This window comes from Heliconius melpomene, chromosome 7, assembly GCF_056956725.1.
Source record: "Heliconius melpomene rosina isolate 202511_hmr_F chromosome 7, ASM5695672v1, whole genome shotgun sequence".
Taxonomy (NCBI): Eukaryota; Metazoa; Arthropoda; class Insecta; order Lepidoptera; family Nymphalidae; genus Heliconius; species Heliconius melpomene.
Window position 1 is genome coordinate 3,390,225 of NC_140395.1, and position 22,961 is coordinate 3,413,185.

At 30.8% G+C, this 22,961-nt stretch overlaps 3 protein-coding genes across 6 annotated transcripts; 2 read left to right on the forward strand and 1 right to left on the reverse strand.

Annotated features, from left to right (window-relative positions):
- Positions 1-5,051: 5,051 nt before the first annotated feature.
- Positions 5,052-11,972, forward strand: LOC146537360 (uncharacterized). Its single transcript, XM_085188905.1, has 7 exons — positions 5,052-5,351; positions 7,355-7,386; positions 7,799-7,878; positions 7,972-9,752; positions 10,219-10,408; positions 10,761-10,807; positions 11,094-11,972. Exons 1-7 carry the CDS (start codon positions 5,349-5,351, stop codon positions 11,265-11,267), a joined length of 2,307 nt encoding a protein of 768 aa, XP_085045031.1. The 5' UTR covers positions 5,052-5,348; the 3' UTR covers positions 11,268-11,972.
- Positions 11,948-14,227, reverse strand: LOC146537361 (uncharacterized). Of its 3 annotated transcripts, none has more exons than XM_085188913.1 (6): positions 14,104-14,227; positions 13,594-13,666; positions 13,301-13,464; positions 13,046-13,221; positions 12,679-12,776; positions 11,948-12,588 (listed from the first exon to the last, which is right to left on the reverse strand). In XM_085188913.1, exons 1-6 carry the CDS (start codon positions 14,132-14,134, stop codon positions 12,183-12,185), a joined length of 948 nt encoding a protein of 315 aa, XP_085045039.1. In that variant the 5' UTR covers positions 14,135-14,227; the 3' UTR covers positions 11,948-12,182. The 3 variants fall into 3 exon arrangements, with proteins under 3 accessions (XP_085045039.1, XP_085045041.1, XP_085045040.1); XM_085188915.1 differs by lacking the exon at positions 14,104-14,227 and adding an exon at positions 13,807-13,880; XM_085188914.1 differs by lacking the exon at positions 14,104-14,227 and having other exon boundaries at positions 13,594-13,888.
- On the forward strand, positions 14,228-22,830 carry AspRS (aspartyl-tRNA synthetase). Of its 2 annotated transcripts, XM_085188912.1 has the most exons (14): positions 14,246-14,381; positions 15,306-15,366; positions 15,775-15,904; positions 16,057-16,216; positions 16,635-16,764; positions 17,178-17,352; positions 18,900-19,044; positions 19,717-19,868; positions 20,195-20,361; positions 20,536-20,651; positions 20,904-21,058; positions 21,394-21,505; positions 22,310-22,369; positions 22,643-22,830. In XM_085188912.1, the coding sequence occupies exons 3-14, from the start codon at positions 15,788-15,790 to the stop codon at positions 22,744-22,746; spliced, it is 1,593 nt and encodes a 530-aa protein (XP_085045038.1). In that variant the 5' UTR covers positions 14,246-14,381; positions 15,306-15,366; positions 15,775-15,787; the 3' UTR covers positions 22,747-22,830. The 2 variants fall into 2 exon arrangements, with proteins under 2 accessions (XP_085045037.1, XP_085045038.1); XM_085188911.1 differs by lacking the exon at positions 15,306-15,366 and having other exon boundaries at positions 14,228-14,381; positions 15,777-15,904.
- The last annotated feature ends 131 nt before the right edge of the window (positions 22,831-22,961 follow it).

Below are 22,961 nucleotides of genomic sequence, written 5' to 3' on the forward strand. Positions count from 1 at the left end.
TTTCTTATTTTTACTATAGAATTTATAAGCATATTAAAAATACATAATGTTATAGACAAAAGATTCAAAAGGTATATAAATATCTCTTGATTAATAGTGTATACCTATACACTATTAATCAAGAGCTAACGTCTATGTTGTCTATAATTATTAATTATAGGTAACTTATGTAAATGGCTGTTTGGTTTTGTATATAAATAAAGTATCTACAATAACAAGTATTTAAGAGTCTACTACTGGATTTAAGGCCCGTGAGTATTTATAAATAGCTCTCAACTCAGAGGTCGACCTTGAGATAACATTTTAATAATATAAGAATGAAAACAGCATTTCAATAACGCAGAGGGCGTTCTATAAATACGGGTCGGGGTGTTTGTTATCCTTTTTGTAGGACTACGCTTTAGGTATATAGTAAGGTAGGCAGAGAGATCCTAGTGTTGAGACACTACGTTCCCCACTTTTCACCGAATTTTTCGTAACATTGCGTGGGAGGGTGGGGGGGGGGCTTTCCCTGCAGTATGCGGGATACAGAATTTGAATTGATTTGAATTTTAATCTTTAATTTGAATTATAAACATTTTATAAACATTTTATCTATAGGTAGCTTTTTTATCTGCAATATTGTCTGTTAAATTTAATCCTCTTCCCGGTTTCCGATTGAGCTGAAATTTTGCATGGATCTATACATCGGATGACAATGCGATATTATTATGACATAGAGCTGACCTGATGATGGAGCTGGTAGCTGATGATGGCGGTATAGCAGAGCTGTCCCATATATAACAGAGTAGGCAGGAAGAATTAAGACACTCTCGTTCTCTATGCATCACCCAATTTTGTAGACAATGAGTTAAGTGGCGGAACGTAACGGTGCACTTCGTATTTTTTAACAAAGCTAGTAAGTAAGATAATGAAAATAGTTTATTCTGGTATTCCTTAGAGTGGGATCGAATCGGCAACCGTTAAGTTTACAGTGAGAAGCTGTCGCGCTCCACGATGGTATTAAATATCGTTGTTTTGTATTGGTCGGTATATCATTACTTCACTAGCACCTTCTACGTAACCTGCTATAGCGGTAAGCTGAAAAAATAGCAGCACTTCCACGAGTTTTTGTTTAAATTGCAAGCTTACAAAATCGTAGCGATATCTACTAGTTACCTATATAAAACTAATAGGTACTAAAAATTTTTCGAATCTTTAAGTTTAATATTATCCCGGTTCCCGGTATAAGATAAGAAACAATATTTATTACCCGACTGCGGCGAAGCCTACAAAGAGTGTTATGTTTTAACGCGTAAGTAGGTACGAATGTACGTCCATTCCTTTGATGGCTGGTGACTGTTAAGCCAGTGAACCGATTTTGATAAATGATACATCTCGTTAGATTTGTCTTGACGGCGCGAGTGTTACTGGATATAGACACTTACTAATATTAAATTACGCACTTTATGCAGTAGGTTTTTGGATTTGTGTATAATCCACTTGTTTTTCTTTGTTTGTTTTAGATAAAACTTAAAACAATAATAATCTATTACAGATTTTATAAAGTTAAATTCGATTTTTTTAATGGCATGTCTTTGCGATGACAGTTAAAATAATCTGCCAGGGCCACGTACCTATAGCAAAAAAATAAATTATATTCCAACATGTTTTATGGTTTAAGTTTTAACAACATAGAAAAAATAAACTACGGCCGTTTTAATTTCTTATTGTATTTAGAGTGAAATAGCAGATCTGACTAACACTTTAAATTGATTCCCACTCCCACACGAGGGAATGATAAAATATTAATATTTTTTATTTTCTCGCTCTCATAAAGAATATCCAAAAATTGAGCGGAAAGTGTGGATACCATTATCTTAACACTAGGTTCCCCTAACCATCCGGTGATAAGGGAGGAAAAGCGTGAAGCTTTTTTAATATTTGTTTTAGCGTTATTTCTTTTTAATTTTATTATTTTACCGATTATTTTTAAAAAATATATACTTCAAATGAAATCATCTTTACGATCTATGCCACACATAGCAGGGTAGGCAGATGGAACCTAGTGTTAAGACACAACGTTCCCCACTTTCCGCCGAATTGAAATACATACCTTCTTGTTTATTAAAACCATTTATTTACCTTTTAAATATAGGACGGAGTGTCTCAACATAAATTATCTTAATAAAGATGTGTGTTCTATTAGAAAAATAACAAATTCCTACGATTAAATCTAGTATAAATTATTTTAGTAATTTTAGTCTCTTTAATTCTTTTATTTGTCATATAGTTTTTCAAGCTAATGTGATAATCAAGAAAAGACAAAAATCAATTTAATATCTTCTTCAGCTTCACGCTGTATCCTGCTTGCAGCAGGGTACGGAGGTGGAACCTAGTGTTAAAACAATCTGCTCCCCACTTTTCGCCGAGTTCTGGAGGTAATGCGTGGTGAGTGGCGGATGTCAAGGTCGTGTATACGTCCTAATCATTTGTAATTTTTACGGAGTTCGGTTCGAATTTTTACGGAAGTCTAACGAAGTATAAATATTTCAATATAAGAAAAGTATGTTTATTTTGAAATTTAAATTATTTTTATTGAAATGAAATTAATTACGATTTATCAAACATTCCTTATAACTTCTTAAGCAAATATAAAATACTTACTTGTATTTTTATATACAATAAATCGTTCATTATTATATAAAAAAATACAAATACCTAAATATTTACTTTAAACAAAATTATAATTACCATATATATTTATTTATATAGTAGGTATGCTAATAATGTATCAAGCAAAAAATATAATAAAACGAAGCCATCTACGTAGAATGCCATTTCCTTATGAGTCAAGATCGAAATATTTAAGTTATTCAACAGGTAATTATATTTTGTAAAGGCTTTATTTTATGATCATATTAGGTATATTATTATCTGGCTTAAGAAAATAAATTATCAGTTCGACTAGAATGACTGTGATATTATTGAAATTGTGCTTAATTTCGTGTTTCAGTATGTTTGTTATCAAATTTCTCGGTAACTAGGCGAAATGATTGCGAATCAATCAACTAATAACAACAGAAAGTTCCATCAAAATCGGTTCAGTATTTAAGACTGGTAATATTCATTTTATAATTTTTCGAGTCGTTTTAAATGCAGATAATTTATTTCCATGATTAAATAGGTATATCTTAATTTTATATAGATTACCAATCTTTATATGACCTTGGCCATATAAAGAAAACAAAAATAAGTTCTGTGTAAAAAATGCGGACAGTTTAGGTTGGTTTATGATAAACCAGTTTTATAATACCTATAATAAACGATCATTTTGGTTTACCTAAAGCCTAAAGATATTTATTAATATGCATATTCCTTTCGTCATAACTCATAAACTCAAAAAAAAAGCTTATCATTCTTTCCTTTCTTTTCGTGTCTCAATAAGCATTGTTTACTCAATGCAAAATGTTTAAAGTAAAAAAAAATGTAGGATCCTACATGTGTAGGATTATTATGAAGGTATTAAAACAATTTATTATTACTAGTATTTACCACAACGCGAGTTCTTTTCCCAAGTAATATATAATTTTACATGATTATTATTATTATTTATTATAATTATTTGCTTCACTGATCTGGCTCAAAAGAAGTCCGGCATTGTGGAACGCGAACTTCTGTTAATTGGGATAAAACTTGGAGTAACTAGTATCTACCTACATTAGTGTAGCATTAGATTTTTTAGCTTACTAGATTTATATATTAGAGACATGCATAGATAAAGATTAAAATAAATTTAGTTTATCATATTCAAAAATATAAAAAAAAAAAATAATAATAATTTTCCTATTGATTTTAAATCATATGTATACGTTACCGGCGGTAATTTTATAAATATCATCAGCAAAATTTTTTATTAATGAATTGTAATTCATTATAAAAAAATATATCAAAAAATTAATATTAATAACATTAACTAAAACTTTAACTTAATATAAATCTCGTACTTTTATCTACATTCTGGTGATTTCATCATTAAAAATCGCAGAATTTCTCAGAATTTTTATTAACTACGAGGAAAAGCGACGAGAACAAAACAAAACACTATAATAATAAAACCAAGAATAACTGAAACAAAGAATAACAATCACATACCATCACAAAGAAATAATAAATTATATTAAAATAACTTATGAGAGATTACGATTGAGAGAGATGAGATTCACTCATGCGTTGAGTTAAATGATCAAATATATGAAATTCGATAAAGTGTTGCTGTTTCAGGTTAAAATATTAAAAATGTTACGTATAAAGCGTCAATGACATCTGTTATGGGTCCACTCTTTCGAGAATAATGTCATTCTGAATGGTTTATAAATGGTCTTAAAAGCTAAAACTAAATTCAAGTAAAATATTGACGAAAATTCGACTTCATTCCGTAAATATAGATTCCATAAATGTAGATTTCATAAATAAAGATTATACAAATTATTTTGTCAATATCAAATGTTTTTATTTAACTCTTTTGAGTGTAGTTTTTTATTGAAATTAATTAATACACAATGTATTAAAATTACTTTAGCATTATTTAAAAAGAAATCCATAAAAAGTTAAAACTTTATAATAATAGCTGCGACTCAACTTTTATTCTGTCAGCTCAAAAGTGTATATACACAGGTACAACATAGACAAAGAGGACACGATACCCATACAAAAAGTAGTTTCGCATATCACTCAACTATCTATATGATAAGTTAAATCGTATGAATTATTTATATAACCAAACAACCGCCATTCTTTCTACGTCAAAATTTCTAAATTACATTACACCATTGAATTTTAAGCCTTAATAAGATAACTTAAAGTGTAGTAACACAACTCAACTAATACACAATATAAGTTTATTATCCAACCATTTTAGTTGAGGAAGAAAAACATATAGCCGCTCTCTTTTTTCTATATATAAATTGTTTATTAGTGCGAGAGAGACAGGTATACACGCGTCACGTTCTTTTCAGTTCGTAACGGGGTCATGGCACGTGTTTGAATTTCGAACCACGTACCGTCCAATGCGAGTCGAGTTTGTGCACAACACTATCATTGGTTACACGGAACCGGTACCACGTTGTCGGTTTAGTGTAAAATCGATATTTCGTGTCGTTATTTTGTATGGAATTGGGGCATTGTGTCGTCGGTTTGTGTAGGAAACGAGTAACGTGGTAGAGGTCGGGTCGATCGTGGAATGGGTGTTGTGTATCGAGCCGCCATTTCGTCGCGAAACATGTCCGATGCGAGTGTATTTAGGGCGTTCTGATACAATTTGCATTGTTTTTTCTGTGTAAAAACTGTGTTTTGTGCAGAAATTCAAAATGGTAAGTGTTTTTGTATATTATTACGTGTCAATTACAATTTTTCAGTGTGTCTAAGTTGTGTTTTCGTATTTATATCTTGAAATGTAAGTGTTCACTAAAATTAGTTTTGAGTTTGGGTCGTGACGTCACAGGATTGCATTTGGAAGTGGTTTGGTATCACTGATATGATGTTAGAATGGTATTTTTTTAAAACAACTTCCTTGTTTTGCTTCCTTATATTTTGACATTTTTTTAATTAATTTTAGTGCAATTAATTACTTTTTGTTTTATTTTAGTAATTTTATTTTATTTTGATTTAAGATATTTTTTTTATTTAAGTACATTATTAGTCAAGTACATTCAAGTTTATCACATAGGCTTTAGATTGGTAATAGAGCTATAAAACCTAAAATCCATTATTGTATGCATATCACGTTAATTGGATCCGTTGGTTGTCTCTTTCTAGCGCATTTTGTTTGTTGTGTATTGCTTTCTCTTTCATACCAATTTATTTATAGTCTGCTTTGGATTTGTTGCGCCCCCGGGGCGCCCTATATTTGTCGTAGTGATATACCAATTTTGAAAATATATCGATGTATTATTTTTTTATAACTTTTATTAATTATAATCTTTATTTATAAATAAACTTATTTGATAATTAATATTTTTTTATGTAATTTTTGATGAACATAACTATTAACTATTATTAAAAAACAAATTATTAAAAAATATATTAAATTTAGTTCTTTTTTGTAGTTGAAAATAATGTTACCTTACATTTTTTTTCTTATTTTAAATATTGTTGAAAAAATAGTGTTTTTTATACGTCACGTCTCTGAGTTTCTTACAAATTTCTAGACATTTGATATATTTTTAGTATATACATACGTATTTCTAAAAATACTCTAAAAGTGACCAATATTCAAAATAGATCTTATAAAAAAATAAAAACAAATCACTTGACCTTCGAAAGCTTGCAATAAGTAATATAAAATACACGGCAAACTATACACATAAATTATATGAAAAATATAGTTGCATTATAAATAAGCATCATCGATATACACATATAAACTTCACTAGCCAAACTAAAATGTCCGCCATCAGCCGAAGGGGACCACGTTTATTAAGATTAAGACATTTGAAATCAAAAATAACTTTATCGTTATGTTTATAAGGTCTAATTTACCATAACTCTAACAATTCTTTTGACTAAAAAATCAAGCTATTTTGAACTTTATTACAAAGCATTAAGCTGCCTTAAAACTTTTTTTCAATGCTCATTGAATAATGTATAATAATAAAAATGGGTTGATTTCTTTCTAAAATAGGGTGAGAGAAAAGGAACATCATTAGAACGAGATAGTTATTTATTATTATTAAAACTGTAAAGTCATAAAACTAAGTAAATAAATGGTAAATGCAAAGGAATATTGTAGAGAATCAATATAGATATAAATATAATAAACAGTTTGTTTCATGCGTTATCTGAGATCTTTGGTACCGGCGGATGTTTAATTTCGAGTGTATTTTTTAATTTATTATATTTTAACGTTTTAAAAAAAATAGATAAAGGCACTTTTATATTCTGTAATGAATAACAGATTGAAACAGTGAAATAGTATACTATTAAAATGCTGAGATTGCTTCCATTTGTGTCGCTTGGCGGGAAATGCCGTCCCTTTGTACAGTTCGAAATTTCCCGTAATCGCATACCCGTATATCAAATAATAATGACTTCCAACATTAAGAATCATTATTACTTTCTAGTCATTAAAATGTACTTATGTAAGCTAAAATATATTGCAACCATAAAAGATATAGTTTATGATTTTTTGTTTATACTAACTACTCGCCTACATTTGTTTTTTTTATTATAATCCTATAAATATGTTGTCTATTTATTAATTGATATTCTGAAACTAATGTAGATTTTATATGGTATTTATTAAAATTATATACAAAATTAACGATCTTTGGTGCAAATGTCAACGTCATTAACCTGACATACAATTTTGTTACAGATGCAACAAATTTATCAACAAGACCCAAATTCGTAAGTATTTTGTAACACAGATAATAAATCAGTTCAATAATAATATACAATAAGATATACTTTTTCTATTGGTTGAGTTTCTTTTTTTTAATGTTAGGACTCTTTATATCTGGCAAAATATTGAACGAATTTTATAAGTTACACTTTTGTTTGAGGTAAAATTAAGCGGGTATTTATAAATGATTATAATTTTACAAAATTACTTATTAATTTCTTGGCATTCCAACTTTCAATTACTGTCTGATTCGTTTCGAGAATAATACAATATTGAGACCTATTTTAAAAATATTAAGAAAATATCAAAATTCAACACAATAGACATCACATCGTGCTTTTTTCGAATTTAATAATTACATATTCTTATTTTTTAATGCTACTTTTTATTAATTGTTAAATATATTTTTTTTTACAGAACGCAAGACCCAACCGGGCAACAAATGGTATTATGTCCTGTACGAGTAGTTTACGAAACACAGATGCTGGTACAATCAGGTATGAGAAATTATATCTCTATAAAGTAATGAATATATTTTCATTATATGTTTGTAATAGTTGAAAATAAACTAATCTTTGTTAAATTTCCAGGTGACCAAATGCAGCCAAACCAAACGATCTTGATAAATCCTCAAAATCCTCCACCATGGATACAGAACAGGCCAGTACAAAATCAAGTGCTATATGTGCAGCATATGCCAACAAACTATATGCAACCACCCCAACAACATATCGATCCTAATCAACTGTATTTACAGAACTTTGCATATCAAAATATCCAACCAATGTTCGTACAAAGTCCCCAGGACCAAATACGGCCCATGCAAATGGTACCACCAAATGTTGTTCATAATATACAAGGTAATATAAATCCGAATTTACAAAACCAGAGGATATTAACAAATACACCTACACTGCCACAAACTATTAATGCTGTGCCAAATCAAAATATTCACACACAAAGACCAGTAGTTCCTAATCAGATAGCTCATATAAATGAGCTGGTTAATAATATAAGGCCTCAAGATAATATTAATATTGGTCCTAATACCTATAGACAACCAGCCCCTCAAATTATGCAACAGGAACAGAAAATTCAGGTGCAACCAACTATTACAATGATTCCTAATAATATACAAAGTATGCCGAGGTTTCCATCACCTTACGATCAAAGTAATCAAGTACGACCGATAGCACAACAGAATATAGCAAATATACAGCCAACCCATCAAAACACAATGCAAAATGTACAAGAAATTAGAAAAAGCAACCAACCAACAACAGCAAATAAAGGAATTCAGCATATGCCCACAGTATCCGTTAAAGGACCTCAATCATTTAGACCCATTCAACCTCGAACTAATCAAATTAGGGCAAGTGGACCAAATATTATATCCGTCCAGCCCAGTAACACAATCCCACAAAATGCGCCAAACACTATTAGTATAAATAATGGACCTCGAAAAATAATACCAAACAACGTGCCAATTATGAATAGTATATCAATTTCGAGTAATGGAAAAATTGAAGGAAACAACATTCCCTTAAACAGAAAAAGAAAAAGTGAATCTCCAGACGATTTGCGTAGAAAAATATCTAATAATAATCCCTCAGAAAATCCCATTATTATAAAGCGAATAGAAAACGTTTCAAATGTTAGTTGTACAGACGTTGGTGTGAACACGAGCCCTATTCACAAACCAGATGGTCGTATAATAATAAACAACATGCAAATCACACCCTTAAGACAAGCTCATGATCCAAATTCCAAAATAAAGGAAGAATTAGCAAAACCCATAAGAAATATGCCTATTTTAGAAACACAAAACATTGTTAGGAGTGTAAGTGTTGCAATTCCTAATTCGTTGCCAATGTTGCCAACTGAAAAAGATAAATTAGTTCGGAATACAGTATTTACACAAGCGAGAGGTAGAGTCCTAACTGATAAAGAAGTTAGTACGGAAGTAAGAAACATAAATGAAATAGACAATAAACTACCAATACCATCAGCATCAACTGTTAAAGAGCAAAATCTAGAAATCAAATCTGAAATTAAACAATCAAAAGAAGCGAAAGGAACAAAAGAAATAAAAGAAACAAAAGAAATCAAAGAAACGAAAGAAATAAAAGAAACTAAAGAAATCAAAGAAACGAAAGACATAAAAGAAACTAAACAAAAAGAGACTGAGAGAGATGTTAAAAATAGTAAACTAGAATATTTAGATAGCAAAATTCTTAAAGAAGACAAGAAACCAAGTATTACACAAACTAATACTAAAACTCCAGACATAAAATTAAAAGATGACAGAAATTTTGTTTTAACTCATGTTTTAGATGGATATGTAATTCAAGAATCAAATGTAGCCTTTCCGGTGAGTAAAGTAATCCCAAATTATGTTAGTTATAAAATTATACATCAATATTAAATATTAAATTTGTATAATATTGCAGACTAGACATATTGAGCACATTGCAGTGTAGTCTAACTGGTGCAATATTTGTGGGTATAATGCCCACAAGGGGTTTTTTTTTCCAGCTTTACATTTTATGTTGCATATAGGCAGGCATGGTGGTGGGCAAGTAGTGCCTAGCCATCCTATTCTCCCGTTATCACATTGTTGAGGAGAGGAAATCAATGCGGTGCCATATGTTAAAACAATGATGAAATTAAAATATTACATTCCTTTAAATGAGTTTTGAACCCACAAACATGACGTTTACAGTAAGACTTGGGTCTTTTAACTTTTGTATAGACAGTAAAGTCTATGAGGTGATTATTAAAAAATATATTAATTATTAATATATTTTAATTTAATGTTTTGCTTATTATCCTTACAGATAAGGAAACCATTGAAAGAAAAAACATTACAAATCAATATAAGTGAACCAGGTATAAAAAAAGAAGTCAAGGAAGAAAAAGAGACTGATATTAGAAATAATAGCAAAATTTTAGATATATCTCATCTCCAGATAAAAGAAATTGAAAATATGGATGCAACTGATGATAAAGATAAAGTTTTTGATAAGGGTATGATTATTTTCTGTATTTTTTGATACTTTGAACAATTTTGTGATATAGCTGTAATATTGATATGTATAAAATGTTACACAATTTTTAATAACATTCAAACAAGCCCTTTCTATTTCTTCAATAAATTATATGATTACATACTTTAATTTATTGTTCATAGCATGTTCTAATATAACTTATTGCCTTCCGCAGTAAATGGACTATCCAACACAAAAATAATAGTTGTAATCAACAGCAAACAAACTGTATAGCTTTATTAACTCTTGCTATTCTTTAGCATAGTAGTATAATAGCATAGATTAAGATATTTAATATTCCAGAAATTTTATAAACAAATTTTGCATTACAGAAAACCCATTTGCAAACCTAAAAGTTGATACTGTGAAGACATGGACGGTAAGCTCATTAGTTTTATTTCCAAAATTTGGTTTGTTTTTTTTTTGTTAGCTTTACAGTATATCTGGCATATAGCAGGGTAGGCAAAAAAAACTTAGTGTTAAGACACTTTTTTCCTCATACACTGCCTAATTTTGGATACATTGCATATAGAGTGGCCAGTGAGGAATCAAAAATAATACATTACCAGAGTGAAAACTGCACCCGCAACCATCACATTTACAGTTAGATGCTGTGTTGCTGCACAATAATGTTTATCACTACAAATATTTTTTTCTTCTTGCAGACAGAACAATTAACAACACATTTAAACAAATTTGCTTGGAGTGAAACAATTTCAGTATTATTAGAACATGAAATTGATGGAGAATCCCTGTTTCTGGTTTCAAAAGGACAACTTGTAACAATAGGAGTTAGTGAAGAACATGCAGATGTTATATGTCAATTTGTTAAGAGCTAACACAATCTAACTTTTTAGTATAAAACTTCTTCTATTTATTACAATTAAATTGTGCCTTGTCAGTCACATTCTATATTTGGTCTTTATTGAGAAGAAACTATTTATTATTGAATTCACTATGTGACTGTGCATTGTTGCAGGGTGAGGAGCTTGGAGCAGTATCTGGGAGTTGCAATATGTTGTGCATTAACAGTTATTCTCCATTGACCAAGCTCCTCCCTCTACCTAATCAAATTCAAAGTGACTCTATTGATGCTCCTTTCAAAGTATGCTATAGAACTGATGATAGTTCTAACAAGGCCGAGATCTTTTAGCAATTATTTAAAAAAATCTCTAAATTTGGCCTGTTTAGAATCTGTGTATATTTTTATATGTTTAATTTAATATGCAACTATACAGGCATAAATTGTGTTCAATAAACTTGGCTTAAGCACTGCCGTGCACTGTGATTTCTTAGGAATCCAGTTTTTTATTATAATTTAGTGTGTTTAATTATTTGTAATTAGTGTTATTTTGTTTCATTTTTTTGGAAGCAATACAGTCTTCCAATATTTCTTTAAATGTCCAAATAAAAGTGTATATACGAATGTAAAAAACGATTTACAATATGATTTTGATTTTAATATAAGTTTGTAAGATAATATTTGTATATATTAAACTTGAAATGATTTACAAAAAATGAAAATAAATGTACAATGATCATATAATATATTATTATCATTTACGCACTTACATTGTTCCACATAAACATTTTAACATATTTATTCGAAAAATCAATAAAATTTACAAGGTCCCGAATGACAGCTTAAATTTATAAAATGTTTACGAAATTGTCAAAACAGATTACATAAAATAAGCTTAAAATATGAATAATAGTTTACCATTTGTTATACAGATGTCCTTTATAGAATAAAACTAATTTCTCCTCGCGTTTTTTCCCATAAAATTTACAACTTGAGCGAACGGCGCAAACTTCCCGCGTCTGTTAATACGTTTTTTTAAGTCTAGTTCTGGCATAAAATCCTGCGATTCTGCCACAGATGAATCTATATTTTTCGATGCAACTTCCTCTGATATATCCGTATCTTTTTCTGTGTCTGAATTATCTTTATATTTTCTGCTATACTCTGGTTTGCTTCTTACTTCTCGATATTTCACTTCTGGTGAACCAAATTTTGTCTCCGGAGGTTGACACATTAAGGCGTCGTAAAAATATTTGTCGGCGCGGCCTTCTTTTCTTGACTTCATGTCTTCATCCGAACTTTCATTTGAAGAATGAAATTGAGGTGGAACAGGAGATAAGTTTTTATGAATCCTAGAACTGATTTTATAAAATTATATTTCTAGTTACGATTCAAAATAAATATCTACAGCGAAATGTTAATTATCATGTCCTAAATATGAGGGTTACCATCTATTAGATTCTCCCATAAATACAGGGGCCGCACCAAGACGAGGAGATTGGGAGGGTTTCACAGCTGGTGGCACGGTAGCCTCATCACCTACGCCCTAACACAAAAAGATTTTAATTTAAAAACCTCAAATCAATTACAGCCAATAGCGTATATAGAGATATTTTCTTGAGGGGACGTATTTTAGCTTTGAAGAGATATGTTCATATAAATATTGTTTTTTTTTTAATTTTTCGGGGCAAATTTTGTTGTAACTATAATTTCTGGGGTAGAGACCAGACTATTATAGGATGGACGGCCTACCCAGACCCCCCCCCCCCCCCTTCCTACGCCCATTATTAAAGCATAGAAAATAGTATAAATTACCTTTCCAGACATATGAAAATAGCAATGGGTGACTCTCTCAACGTCTGCCCAAGCAACGAGATAGCGTGCCATTGTCAATGGGATCTTAGGAAGAAAATTTGAATGAAATTTTCCTTGACAATATATTGTAATGACATCTGTATCTTTAACTTCAAAAATAATCCTGAATACAGTGCCTTTAAAATAAAAACAGGTTAAATGAAAATATAATACTCATACTTAGTACAATCATAACGATATTTACGGTAGACTAACCCGGCACAAACATATTATAATTAGTATCAAGATTGCCACTTCCTATCCAGACTCCATTTCTACGTGAAAGTGATATAATATTATCTCGATGGAAACGCACATCAAAATGCAACACAACGTCTCGTGGTTCTTCGCCTTCTTGTGCACAGAGGTTTACTGACATTCTAAGAAAATGAGAATATAAAAAAACTTTTTTAATTAAAAAAATACTAATAGGATCGGCAACCGAATTAAATATCACATAAATGTACCAAAAAATATATAATATAAAGAGCTAAATATCATGCACATACTTCCTAGCATTTTCTTTTATTCTACCGCCGATCTCTATTCTATCACCAATTTTGAGTATTCCTGGAATATTAGCTGAAAACACAGGCATTTTAAATGTAGTTGTAATAATAAGTAAGTATTGTAATCTATCCCTGCCTTAAAAAGATTTAAGTCAGGACCAGTAGTATTTTTTGTCATTTTGAACAGAAAATTTAATCATAGCACTAATTTACTTTTTTTGTTACAAAATTTGCGCTATCAAAGAAATATAAAAGTCAAAACTTGAGGACGTCATAATGAAAGCCATAGTAGTTTACATTTACATTAAAAAAGGGTTTATATGAATAGTGCAAAATTATAAGCATCAATTGTAAGATATTATGATATGGTACGGTGTTAATATTAGGTTTCAAAGAAAATATATAAAAATACATTGAATAAAATAATTTTTGTGTAATTATCTTTGAAATACAACACACTATAAAGAAATATGCAAGCTTCAATAATGCTTAAATTTAATAAATAAATACCACTTTGCTTTTCTAAGCTGTGTCTCAACATCCCATAACCTATGGCCAATTCGTTTTTATAAACGTATTTTAGTCAAAACGTCAATGTCATATTTTAATTCGCCAAAACGATACGTCAAACTGTCAAATACGGGGAAACTATTTATCGCGGCCTGCAATTGCTAATCAGTCATAACCTCTTGTTTAAATAAAACTAAAGTTTGCACTGCTTTTATGTTTTATCTTTTATATAAAATAACAACTGTAAATTAACAGTCTACATTAAAGATACTGTACTGGTAAGTTTTATATATTATTGTGTAAATGATGAAATATTGTTGTGGTTACAAATTAGCTATAAGTACTTAAAGTCTATAAGTGAAAAACTATTTATAACAAAGTTATCGGGTGCCGGTTCGTGACACAGTTTCACCACATTTCAGAGAAAGTAAATGTCATTTTTATATAGAATTTGAGTCACAATTTCTGATAAACAGGGGATTTTTTTTTCTTATAAGTCGTTAACTAGCTAATCTTCTTTATATGAAAGCTTTATCGATCTTGTGCATTTTTCCTACAGCAATCAAGAATATAACAAATAAAACCAAATAAAATATTACCTGTAACCTGTAACAATAATACATTCTAGTTTTTAATAAACAAATATAACAGGTATTTAAAAAAATGATAAGTGTTTCTTATATTTCATAATTATTAATATTGTAAACAAGCAAAGGTTTAGTTAGGGTAAGTAGGGGAAACTAGTGTTTATAGAATGTTCTCAGCATTGCACATTCAAGACTCTTGTCTTATCAGAGACAGGAAAATGAAAATAATTTGTTCCCCTAAGAAGAAGTCCATTACCAGTCAGATACTGTGCCACTTTGCCACAATCTCCTGTAATAATACATTCTTTATTATAAGCCACATACATATTTAAAACTTTTAATTTATTTTAAAATGAATCAGTTATTTCACAAGTGTTTCATACATTTCATAATTTACATAGTGTAAATAAGCCTAGGTAAACAATTGAGCAATTAATTGATATGCAACCAAAGACTTATTTATAAACTGTGTTTGATGACATAAGCTAACCAAGGCTATGTTTAGCCAGTTAGATGCATGCAATATTTATTAATAGTTGCATATAAATAATAATATTATTGAATAGAAATTTTTATCTACTTTTATGAAATTGATGGAAATCTAATCTTAATTAGATAACACATAATAAGAGGCCAGTGGCATAGAGGAACAAGTTGTGAGTTTGATTTCCACTCAAGGAAATTAAATATTTTATATTTTCATTTCTTTGAATTGAGATCCATTTGTATTGTGTTGTTATAATTCAACACATAATATTTTGAATTATTTAACATATAGTACTTTGACACATTTTTTTTTATTTTAAATTGTATTGTGCTATTTATATTTATAAGCTAAATAATTATTTGCAAAATATATCATCTCTACATATTAAAAAAAATCTCTATTATTATATGAATTATCTACTTTGAAGTCATACTTTAACTTTTCAGAGCTATAACTATAGGTACTAACACTTCTACATGTAACTCTTAAAAGTGTATGAATGTTATAGAAACTTCAATTTATTGGACTATAATAATAAAAATTGAAGACATTATAATGTAAAGATAAAATCTTTATCACTTGAAATATATTAATTTCAGTACAAATCAAAATGGTAGTATCTGAAAATCAACCTCCACAAGCTGAAGGAGATGCAGCTTCAAGTAAGAAAGCTGCAAAGAAAGCAGCGAAGGCTGCTGAGAAGCAACAGAAAAAAGCTGATAACAAGGTACAATATATTTTAATATATATATTTTATAAAATCTATTCTTAGATTAAAAAACCGTTATTTTTAGAAGCCTTGCCAAATGTCAACATTTTTTTTAATACTTTTCTTAATATTTCAAATATTAAGGATACTTGGTGGTCCTTTCATTGCAGGCAGCCTCATCACAAAACGAAGCCCCTGAGCCTGATATATCAGAAGGCAAATATGGTAACCTAAAGATGATACAATCATCCGGTGAGAATAGAGAGAGAGTGTACACTGATGTCAAAGAACTTAATGTAGAATTACATGGGAAGAATGTGTGGGTTAGGGGTGAGTCGCAGTTGAATTGTTTTTGAGATGAAAGTGATTTTAATTTCTTTTTCCGCTTTAAACCTTATTCTGCATATGACAGGGTATGGGAAGAGAATATAGTGCTACGACATTCCATTTTGCCTTTTCGGAAACCTGCTGATATAAAAAATTAAATATGACGGTTGAGGGATGGATCACCACTGTGGGAATGAACTATTATTAATTAATGATTTTATTTTGTCGCTCTGTAAATAAGGCAAAGCGCATTGAGTTTCGCCATTCAACAGCACATGTTTAATAAATTGGACTGAAAATGGGATATGGAGTATCTCAACTAGGTTCCCTCTCCCCTGAAACGCAGGATACAGCGTGAGCTGAAAAAAAATATAGTTCCTATCTATAAAAGCTAGTAAATATATTTTTTTCTTTTCTTAAGCTCGCCTCCAAACATCAAGAGCCAAAGGTAAACAGTGTTTTGCCGTCCTTCGTCAGAGTTCAAGCACAGTACAACTACTGGTCAGCGTCAACGAAAATGTTAGCAAGCAAATGGTTAAATTTACCGGCAAGTGAGTTATTCTCTCTATTTTTTTTCTGTTTTTGTATGTTTTATTTTTTAATTTTTTGTAGGTGTTTGTGTCTTTTCGGATAATGTGGATGATTAGTATGTCTTTAGTTCATTTTTTTATTCTTTGCAATTCCTTTTATTTATTTAATTTGCATTTTGTACATTATTTTTTATGTATTAACTTTAAGGCACTATTATTATCCACATATAACTTATAAATTTGCTAAATACCAATATTTTAATAGATAAAAATAATTTTGCTAAACTAATCCATGGTTTCACTTTTATTTCCTTGAGTTGGAATGGAAATCCCAACCGTTGCGTTTACAAGTCACACGCTTATGCCCCTGCACCACGAAGGCATGAATGGCTTCAATCAACTTTTAACTAAATACTAAACAACCAAACTTTCAGCATAACAAAAGAGTCAATAATCGATGTAAACGCGACAGTTGTTAAGACAAATTCCCCGGTGGAGGCTTGCACCATACAAAATGTGGAACTATCAGGGCTCCAAGTGTGGCTCGTGTCGGGGGCGAAGTCCCAATTACCTTTGCAAGTAGAAGACGCGGCTAGGCCTGAATCTGACGTAAGTATGGACAATATTTTGTATAAGAAATGAAGATTTTAAACCTAATTCATTTTATTTAGGTATATATACATATATTTTCAATATTGAGGCCATCGTGGCACAGGGACAAGCTCGGTCACACCGATTGTGACGATTGTGGGTTCGATTCTCAACCAGGGGAATGAATGTCAATATTTTGATTTCTTCACTCTGGTACCAAGACAAAAGCGCTTTAATTTTTTGCTCAGACCTTTTAAACTATGCAACGACGAAAACATACAAGAAAATTATTCACAAGGAAGGTTTTGTAGTTGTTTGTATAATTTGCCATTTGTACAGTAATGAAATCTACATTTAAATCTGTTAAGCCGTTTCTGAGATTAGCGTGCTCAAACGCACAGACAAAAAATTAAAAAAATATTTTTCTTGATTCTACTACATTGATACATGCCTGAAATAATATTTTTTCTCGTATATCTTCTACATATAGTCACCGATCAGTTACAATTTTATTAAATATACAGGTGTCCAAGGAGTCAACGATAAAACGAAACCAGGTGATAGACAAGTCGTGACAGTTATGAGAAAAATATAAAAAAAAATCTTTGTCATGTATTTTTCACATTATATTGATTTTAAAAAATATCGGAAAAACCGACACCCTGTGATGGTTTTTCAAGTCCCAGGACTACAAATATTACTCTTTCTTCATTTTTTTTCTGTAATGTAATCATGAGTAACCCTTCTATGAACTACATTTTAAGATTGAAATATACCTGCATCAGTTTTCAATAAAATATAGTGTTTTTGTCAAACATTAAATTCAAAATATTTACTACACCCAACTTTAACCGACTGTACTATAAAAAAAATGTACTACATTGTTTTTGCAAGTAACTTTAAAAGTTGGCGCATTTAATCTGGATTCCGAAATGGTACGATACTTGCTGGATTACTTCTTTGTTGAAGAGAGAAAAATAGATATCTTTTCCGATACATTCTAGCTGCAGCATTAGCGTTATATAACCATTCTCCATGTATGAAATGCATATTGGCAATATGTCAAAGACCGAGTATATGGCCTGCGAGAGCCCGGACTCAAGCACTATCCTTATAAGTCCTGGGCCAGGCCCTAAGTCGGAAAAGGTCAGGTTTGGATGGTATCCTGCGATTACAGACCACACCAGTGACCTCCTGCCACTTAGCCCAGGCAACATTTATCCGACCATGGAGATCGTGATCGATGCCTCCAGACTCGTGTATGACGGATCTAAGATACCTGGTTTCGTTTTATCGTTGACTCCTGGGACACCCTGTATATATATATATATACACAGATGTGTTTCCATCACACCAGGTCTATACGTTAATAGTATATATAGTTCTGTTCTTTCACACATATCCATATAGAATGATTCCATCGTCTCCTCACTAAGACACATAGATTACAATTTATATAAAGATTTTGTATAATTTGGCTATAATAGAACAATAGGTTTAAGCAAGCGAAGATGCATTTCTATCGCTAATGTATTGTATATGATTTCCTTTCTCTATTGCTCTAGGACCCAGAGGCGCTAAAAATTCGTGTTAATCAAGACACGAGGTTGGATAATCGTGTCTTAGACCTTAGAACGCCGGCAAATCAGGCCATATTTAGAATAGAAGCCGGGGTGTGTCGCTTGTTTAGAGATCTGCTTACGCAGCGCGGTCAGTTTTTTGATATATTTTTGTATTTCATTTTAGTGTTAAATGGTTTTTGTATTAGATATTAAATAAAATTTTATAAAGCTAATGTAAAAATAAAATAAAATGTTATGAATATTTTATTGTATTTTTTTAGTTTCACGCTGTAACTTCCACGAAGCAGGGTAGGCGGAGGCAACCTGGGAAACTAATGTTAAGACATTCCGTTCACATTGAGACACTTCCGCTCCCCACTTTTCCGCCCAATTCCAGGGAGTATTGCGTGTTGAGTGGCGGGACTTAACGTGGCACTTTGCCTTAGTAACAGAACGTTTACTTTTTTATAAAACATACAAAAAGTCACACAAGATTTTGCCGTAGCTTGATCCAGAACGTATGGCTTAGTGGTCAGAGTGCTTGGATGGTAAACACGGTTTCAATATAATAAAAAGAAAAAAATCTTTCCTAAGTGTGGAATAGTACTTTAAAAATGTAAAAAATCTAAATCATAAAAATCAACCTAAAGCTTGATATAGGTACTCAATTATTTTTCAATGTATGAATTGTATTCTATATATTTAGTACATAATTATAATATTTAAATCTAAAAAGTCACAGCTTCGAAACCCTATGACTAATATTTTGTTTTATTTTATTTTACAATTATATGTATTTTATTATATATATTATTTTCAGGTTTCGTAGAAATACACACTCCTAAAATAATCTCCGCGGCTTCTGAAGGAGGCGCCAATGTGTTCACTGTATCGTATTTCAAATCGTCTGCATATTTGGCTCAATCACCACAATTGTACAAGCAAATGGCGATAGCTGCTGATTTTGATAAGGTTTTGTATTAAAAAAACTTATTTTTGGTAACTAGCTTTTTAATAAAGTTTAAAGTTTTTTATATACTTTTTTAGCGTCATGTTGTATCCCGTGTATAGCAGGATAGACAGAGGGAACTTTGCAAACAAACAAACTGAACTAGTGAAAAGAAGATAATGTAGTAATATTGAAATTACCCAAAAATACAAATCACGCCAGCTAGTAGATGAATAAAAAAATGCTAAATATATACATCATTATTTTCCTTTTTTTTTTCTATCCAAATCATACAAAAATTATAGAAATTACGATGATAATATTGTATTATATATTTTTTATTTTCTAGGTATTTACAGTAGGTGCTGTATTCCGCGCAGAGGATTCGAACACGCACCGCCATCTGACCGAGTTCGTCGGCCTCGACCTCGAGATGTCCTTTAAGAATCACTACCACGAAGTTTTGGAGACGATAGGACAAACATTCACCGATATGTTTAGAGGGCTTAGAGATCAGTAAGTGGCAGTAAATTATTAGATTCTTGTAAAAATATGTAGAATTCTGTAATTTAAATTAAAAAAAAAAACATAATTTGAGAAGCAGTAACTTTAAAATAATTGATAAATGGTAATTGAATAATGGTAGGCCTTAGAAATCTATAAGGAGTGTATCTATGTGTTTATTTATAGATTCGTATCAGAAATAGCGACGGTGGGCCAACAATACAAAGTGGAGCCGTTCAAGTTCCTCGACCCGCCTCTGAGGCTGGAGTTCTCACAAGGTGTACAAATGTTGAGAGAAGCAGGTTCGAATTTAATAATTTTGTAATTTTTTGTTTGTCTTCGTTTCTCATTGATATTTGGTAAGAAATTGGCTTCTAATTCATTATTTTTTATGTTCACATATTATATTTTGTTTAAAAATATAATATGTGAACAATTATATTTTGTTTGGCAAAAAATGTTTTTTATATATATAATATAAAAAACATTTTTTTCTCAATTTCGATTTTATATTGTTTCTATTAAAAAAACCTTCAACCTCAATTCAATTCCAGGCGTAAATGTAGGTGACGAAGACGATTTATCGACACCCGATGAGAAACTGCTCGGGCGTCTGGTCAGAGCTAAATACGACACCGATTTCTATATATTAGACAAATATCCTTTGGCTGTCCGTCCGTTTTATACCATGCCTGATCCTAAAAACCCTGTAAGTTCTTTACTTATAGTAAAGTTAAAAAAAATAAGAATATTAATTTGGGCTTGAGAACCAGTGCCTTTTAACATTTTTTTTCTTAAAAAAACAGTTATTTAAATAGGTTTGCTTTACGCTCTATCCCGCAAGCAGAGGGAACCTGTGAACCTAGTGCTAAGGCACGCTTTTTCTCAATAAAAAACATTTGTTCCTCACTTTCCGCCGAATTCTAGAGGCATTGCGTGTTGAGTATATGTAATAACAATAAATTTAAGCGGGGACGACTCATGTGGGTCGCTAGTAAGGTAATAATAAAAAATAATCAAATTCTTCCTACCATTTTGTTCTAGAAAGTGTCAAATTCCTACGATATGTTTATGAGAGGTGAAGAAATATTGAGCGGTGCTCAGAGAATACACGATCCTGAATTTCTTACTGAGAGAGCTAAACACCATGGGATTGGTATTCTTTTTTATTTTATTATTTATTTAATTTTATCCCTCTACAGGATGGAAGAGGCAGCGCTTCTTTTACTGAAACTGCATATAGGGTAAAATATTTCAAACCCAGAATTAAAAAAATTAATCAAGGTAGCTCAACAGTTTGGACGTAGGATTTTTTTTCATTTCACGATTTTTATCCATACCTGTATTTCGTGTGACGCACACATAAGTGTACGACGTTACCGCTTTGACAGGTAAGTGTGTGCGTGCCTATACTTTACAAATGGCGTTTTATTTTAAAACGATAATTTTATTATTTGTTTTGTTTGAAAAAATTACTTTTTCATTTTTGGATTTTTTTTTCCGAATTATATTAGGCTTTTATAGAGTAGTTAAAACTGTGGTTTCATTTAAAGTGGTACTGACAATTTCACCCTGTATAATATAGAGTGTGAGAACGTAGTGTTAAGACACTGATATTACTGTTTACTTTTCGATCATTTGTATATTAAAATATAGAAATGGAACATGTTTTTTGTAGCTTTACACTGTATCCCGAATATAGCGAGGTACGCAGAGTGATCCTGAAACAAACCTAGTGGAGACACTCGGTTCTAGAGTGGAGTAGAGTGGTCTAGAGTGGTTCGAGTGGCAGAACTCAGTTGCACGTTTTGTCTATCAGAAAGAGAAAGTAAAAATAATTAAAATAAAAGTACAATCTTACCCCCGAGTGGTGATTGAACCTACACCCATCGCGACTAGTCAGACGCTGTCCAATTTTGCCAAAAGGTGATATATATAATAATTTCTATTTCTTTTCCAGATGTAAGCAAGATAGCAGCTTACATAGAATCGTTTAGGCTGGGATGTCCCCCACATGCAGGTAGATCGTAGCTTCAATAAAAGATTTATTTTTAATATATTATAATTTTTAAAATATATTTTTTGTCTAGTTACGGTTTATTTAAATCGCTAGTAACGATAAGCAATATAAATTAATAGTAAACGTAAACAATATTTTTTCTTGATAGTAAAAGAAATAAAAGATTTTCCTTTTTTATTTTGTTAGATTCTTCCTTCATATTGTAGTATCAACCTAAAGTTTAGGTTCAAATCCAGTAATTTTTCTATATATATGTTTGTTTTTATTTTCCAGGTGGCGGCATAGGTCTAGAACGTGTGGTGATGCTATATTTGGGTTTGGACAACATTCGTAAAACGTCAATGTTCCCGAGAGATCCCAAAAGAATCACTCCTTAGGGGAATTAAGATATAAATGTCTTTTTTTATTATATTATGACTTTTTTTATTATATTATGATTTATAATAAATATATGTATTGGATATTTTGTTATGTTTTATTTTATTTATTTGTCAGTGAATGTAGTGTTGAGGCAGTGAAGTGGCGGAACTTAACGCTGTTTAGTCTTACTTGAGAAGAAATACTTAAAATAACTTCATGTTTATAGTCAGAC

What these genes read in the sequence shown, in the direction of transcription:
- LOC146537361 (XM_085188913.1), bottom strand. Translation starts at nt 14,134, where the DNA reads ATGTTGAGACACAGCTTAGAAAAGCAAAGTG. An exon ending in ATAAAAGAAAATGCTAGGAA is followed by an intron (nt 13,465 to 13,593) that starts GTATGTGCATGA and finishes TCATTTTCTTAG; the next exon opens with AATGTCAGTAAACCTCTGTG. An exon ending in ATTTTCATATGTCTGGAAAG is followed by an intron (nt 12,777 to 13,045) that starts GTAATTTATACT and finishes TTTTTGTGTTAG; the next exon opens with GGCGTAGGTGATGAGGCTAC.
- LOC146537360 (XM_085188905.1), top strand. An exon ending in TATCAACAAGACCCAAATTC is followed by an intron (nt 7,387 to 7,798) that starts GTAAGTATTTTG and finishes TTTTTTTTACAG; the next exon opens with AACGCAAGACCCAACCGGGC. An exon ending in AGATAAAGTTTTTGATAAGG is followed by an intron (nt 10,409 to 10,760) that starts GTATGATTATTT and finishes TTTGCATTACAG; the next exon opens with AAAACCCATTTGCAAACCTA.
- AspRS (XM_085188911.1), top strand. Translation starts at nt 15,788, where the DNA reads ATGGTAGTATCTGAAAATCAACCTCCACAAGCTGAAGGAGATGCAGCT. An exon ending in AGAAAAAAGCTGATAACAAG is followed by an intron (nt 15,905 to 16,056) that starts GTACAATATATT and finishes CTTTCATTGCAG; the next exon opens with GCAGCCTCATCACAAAACGA. An exon ending in AGCTAAACACCATGGGATTG is followed by an intron (nt 21,506 to 22,309) that starts GTATTCTTTTTT and finishes TTTCTTTTCCAG; the next exon opens with ATGTAAGCAAGATAGCAGCT.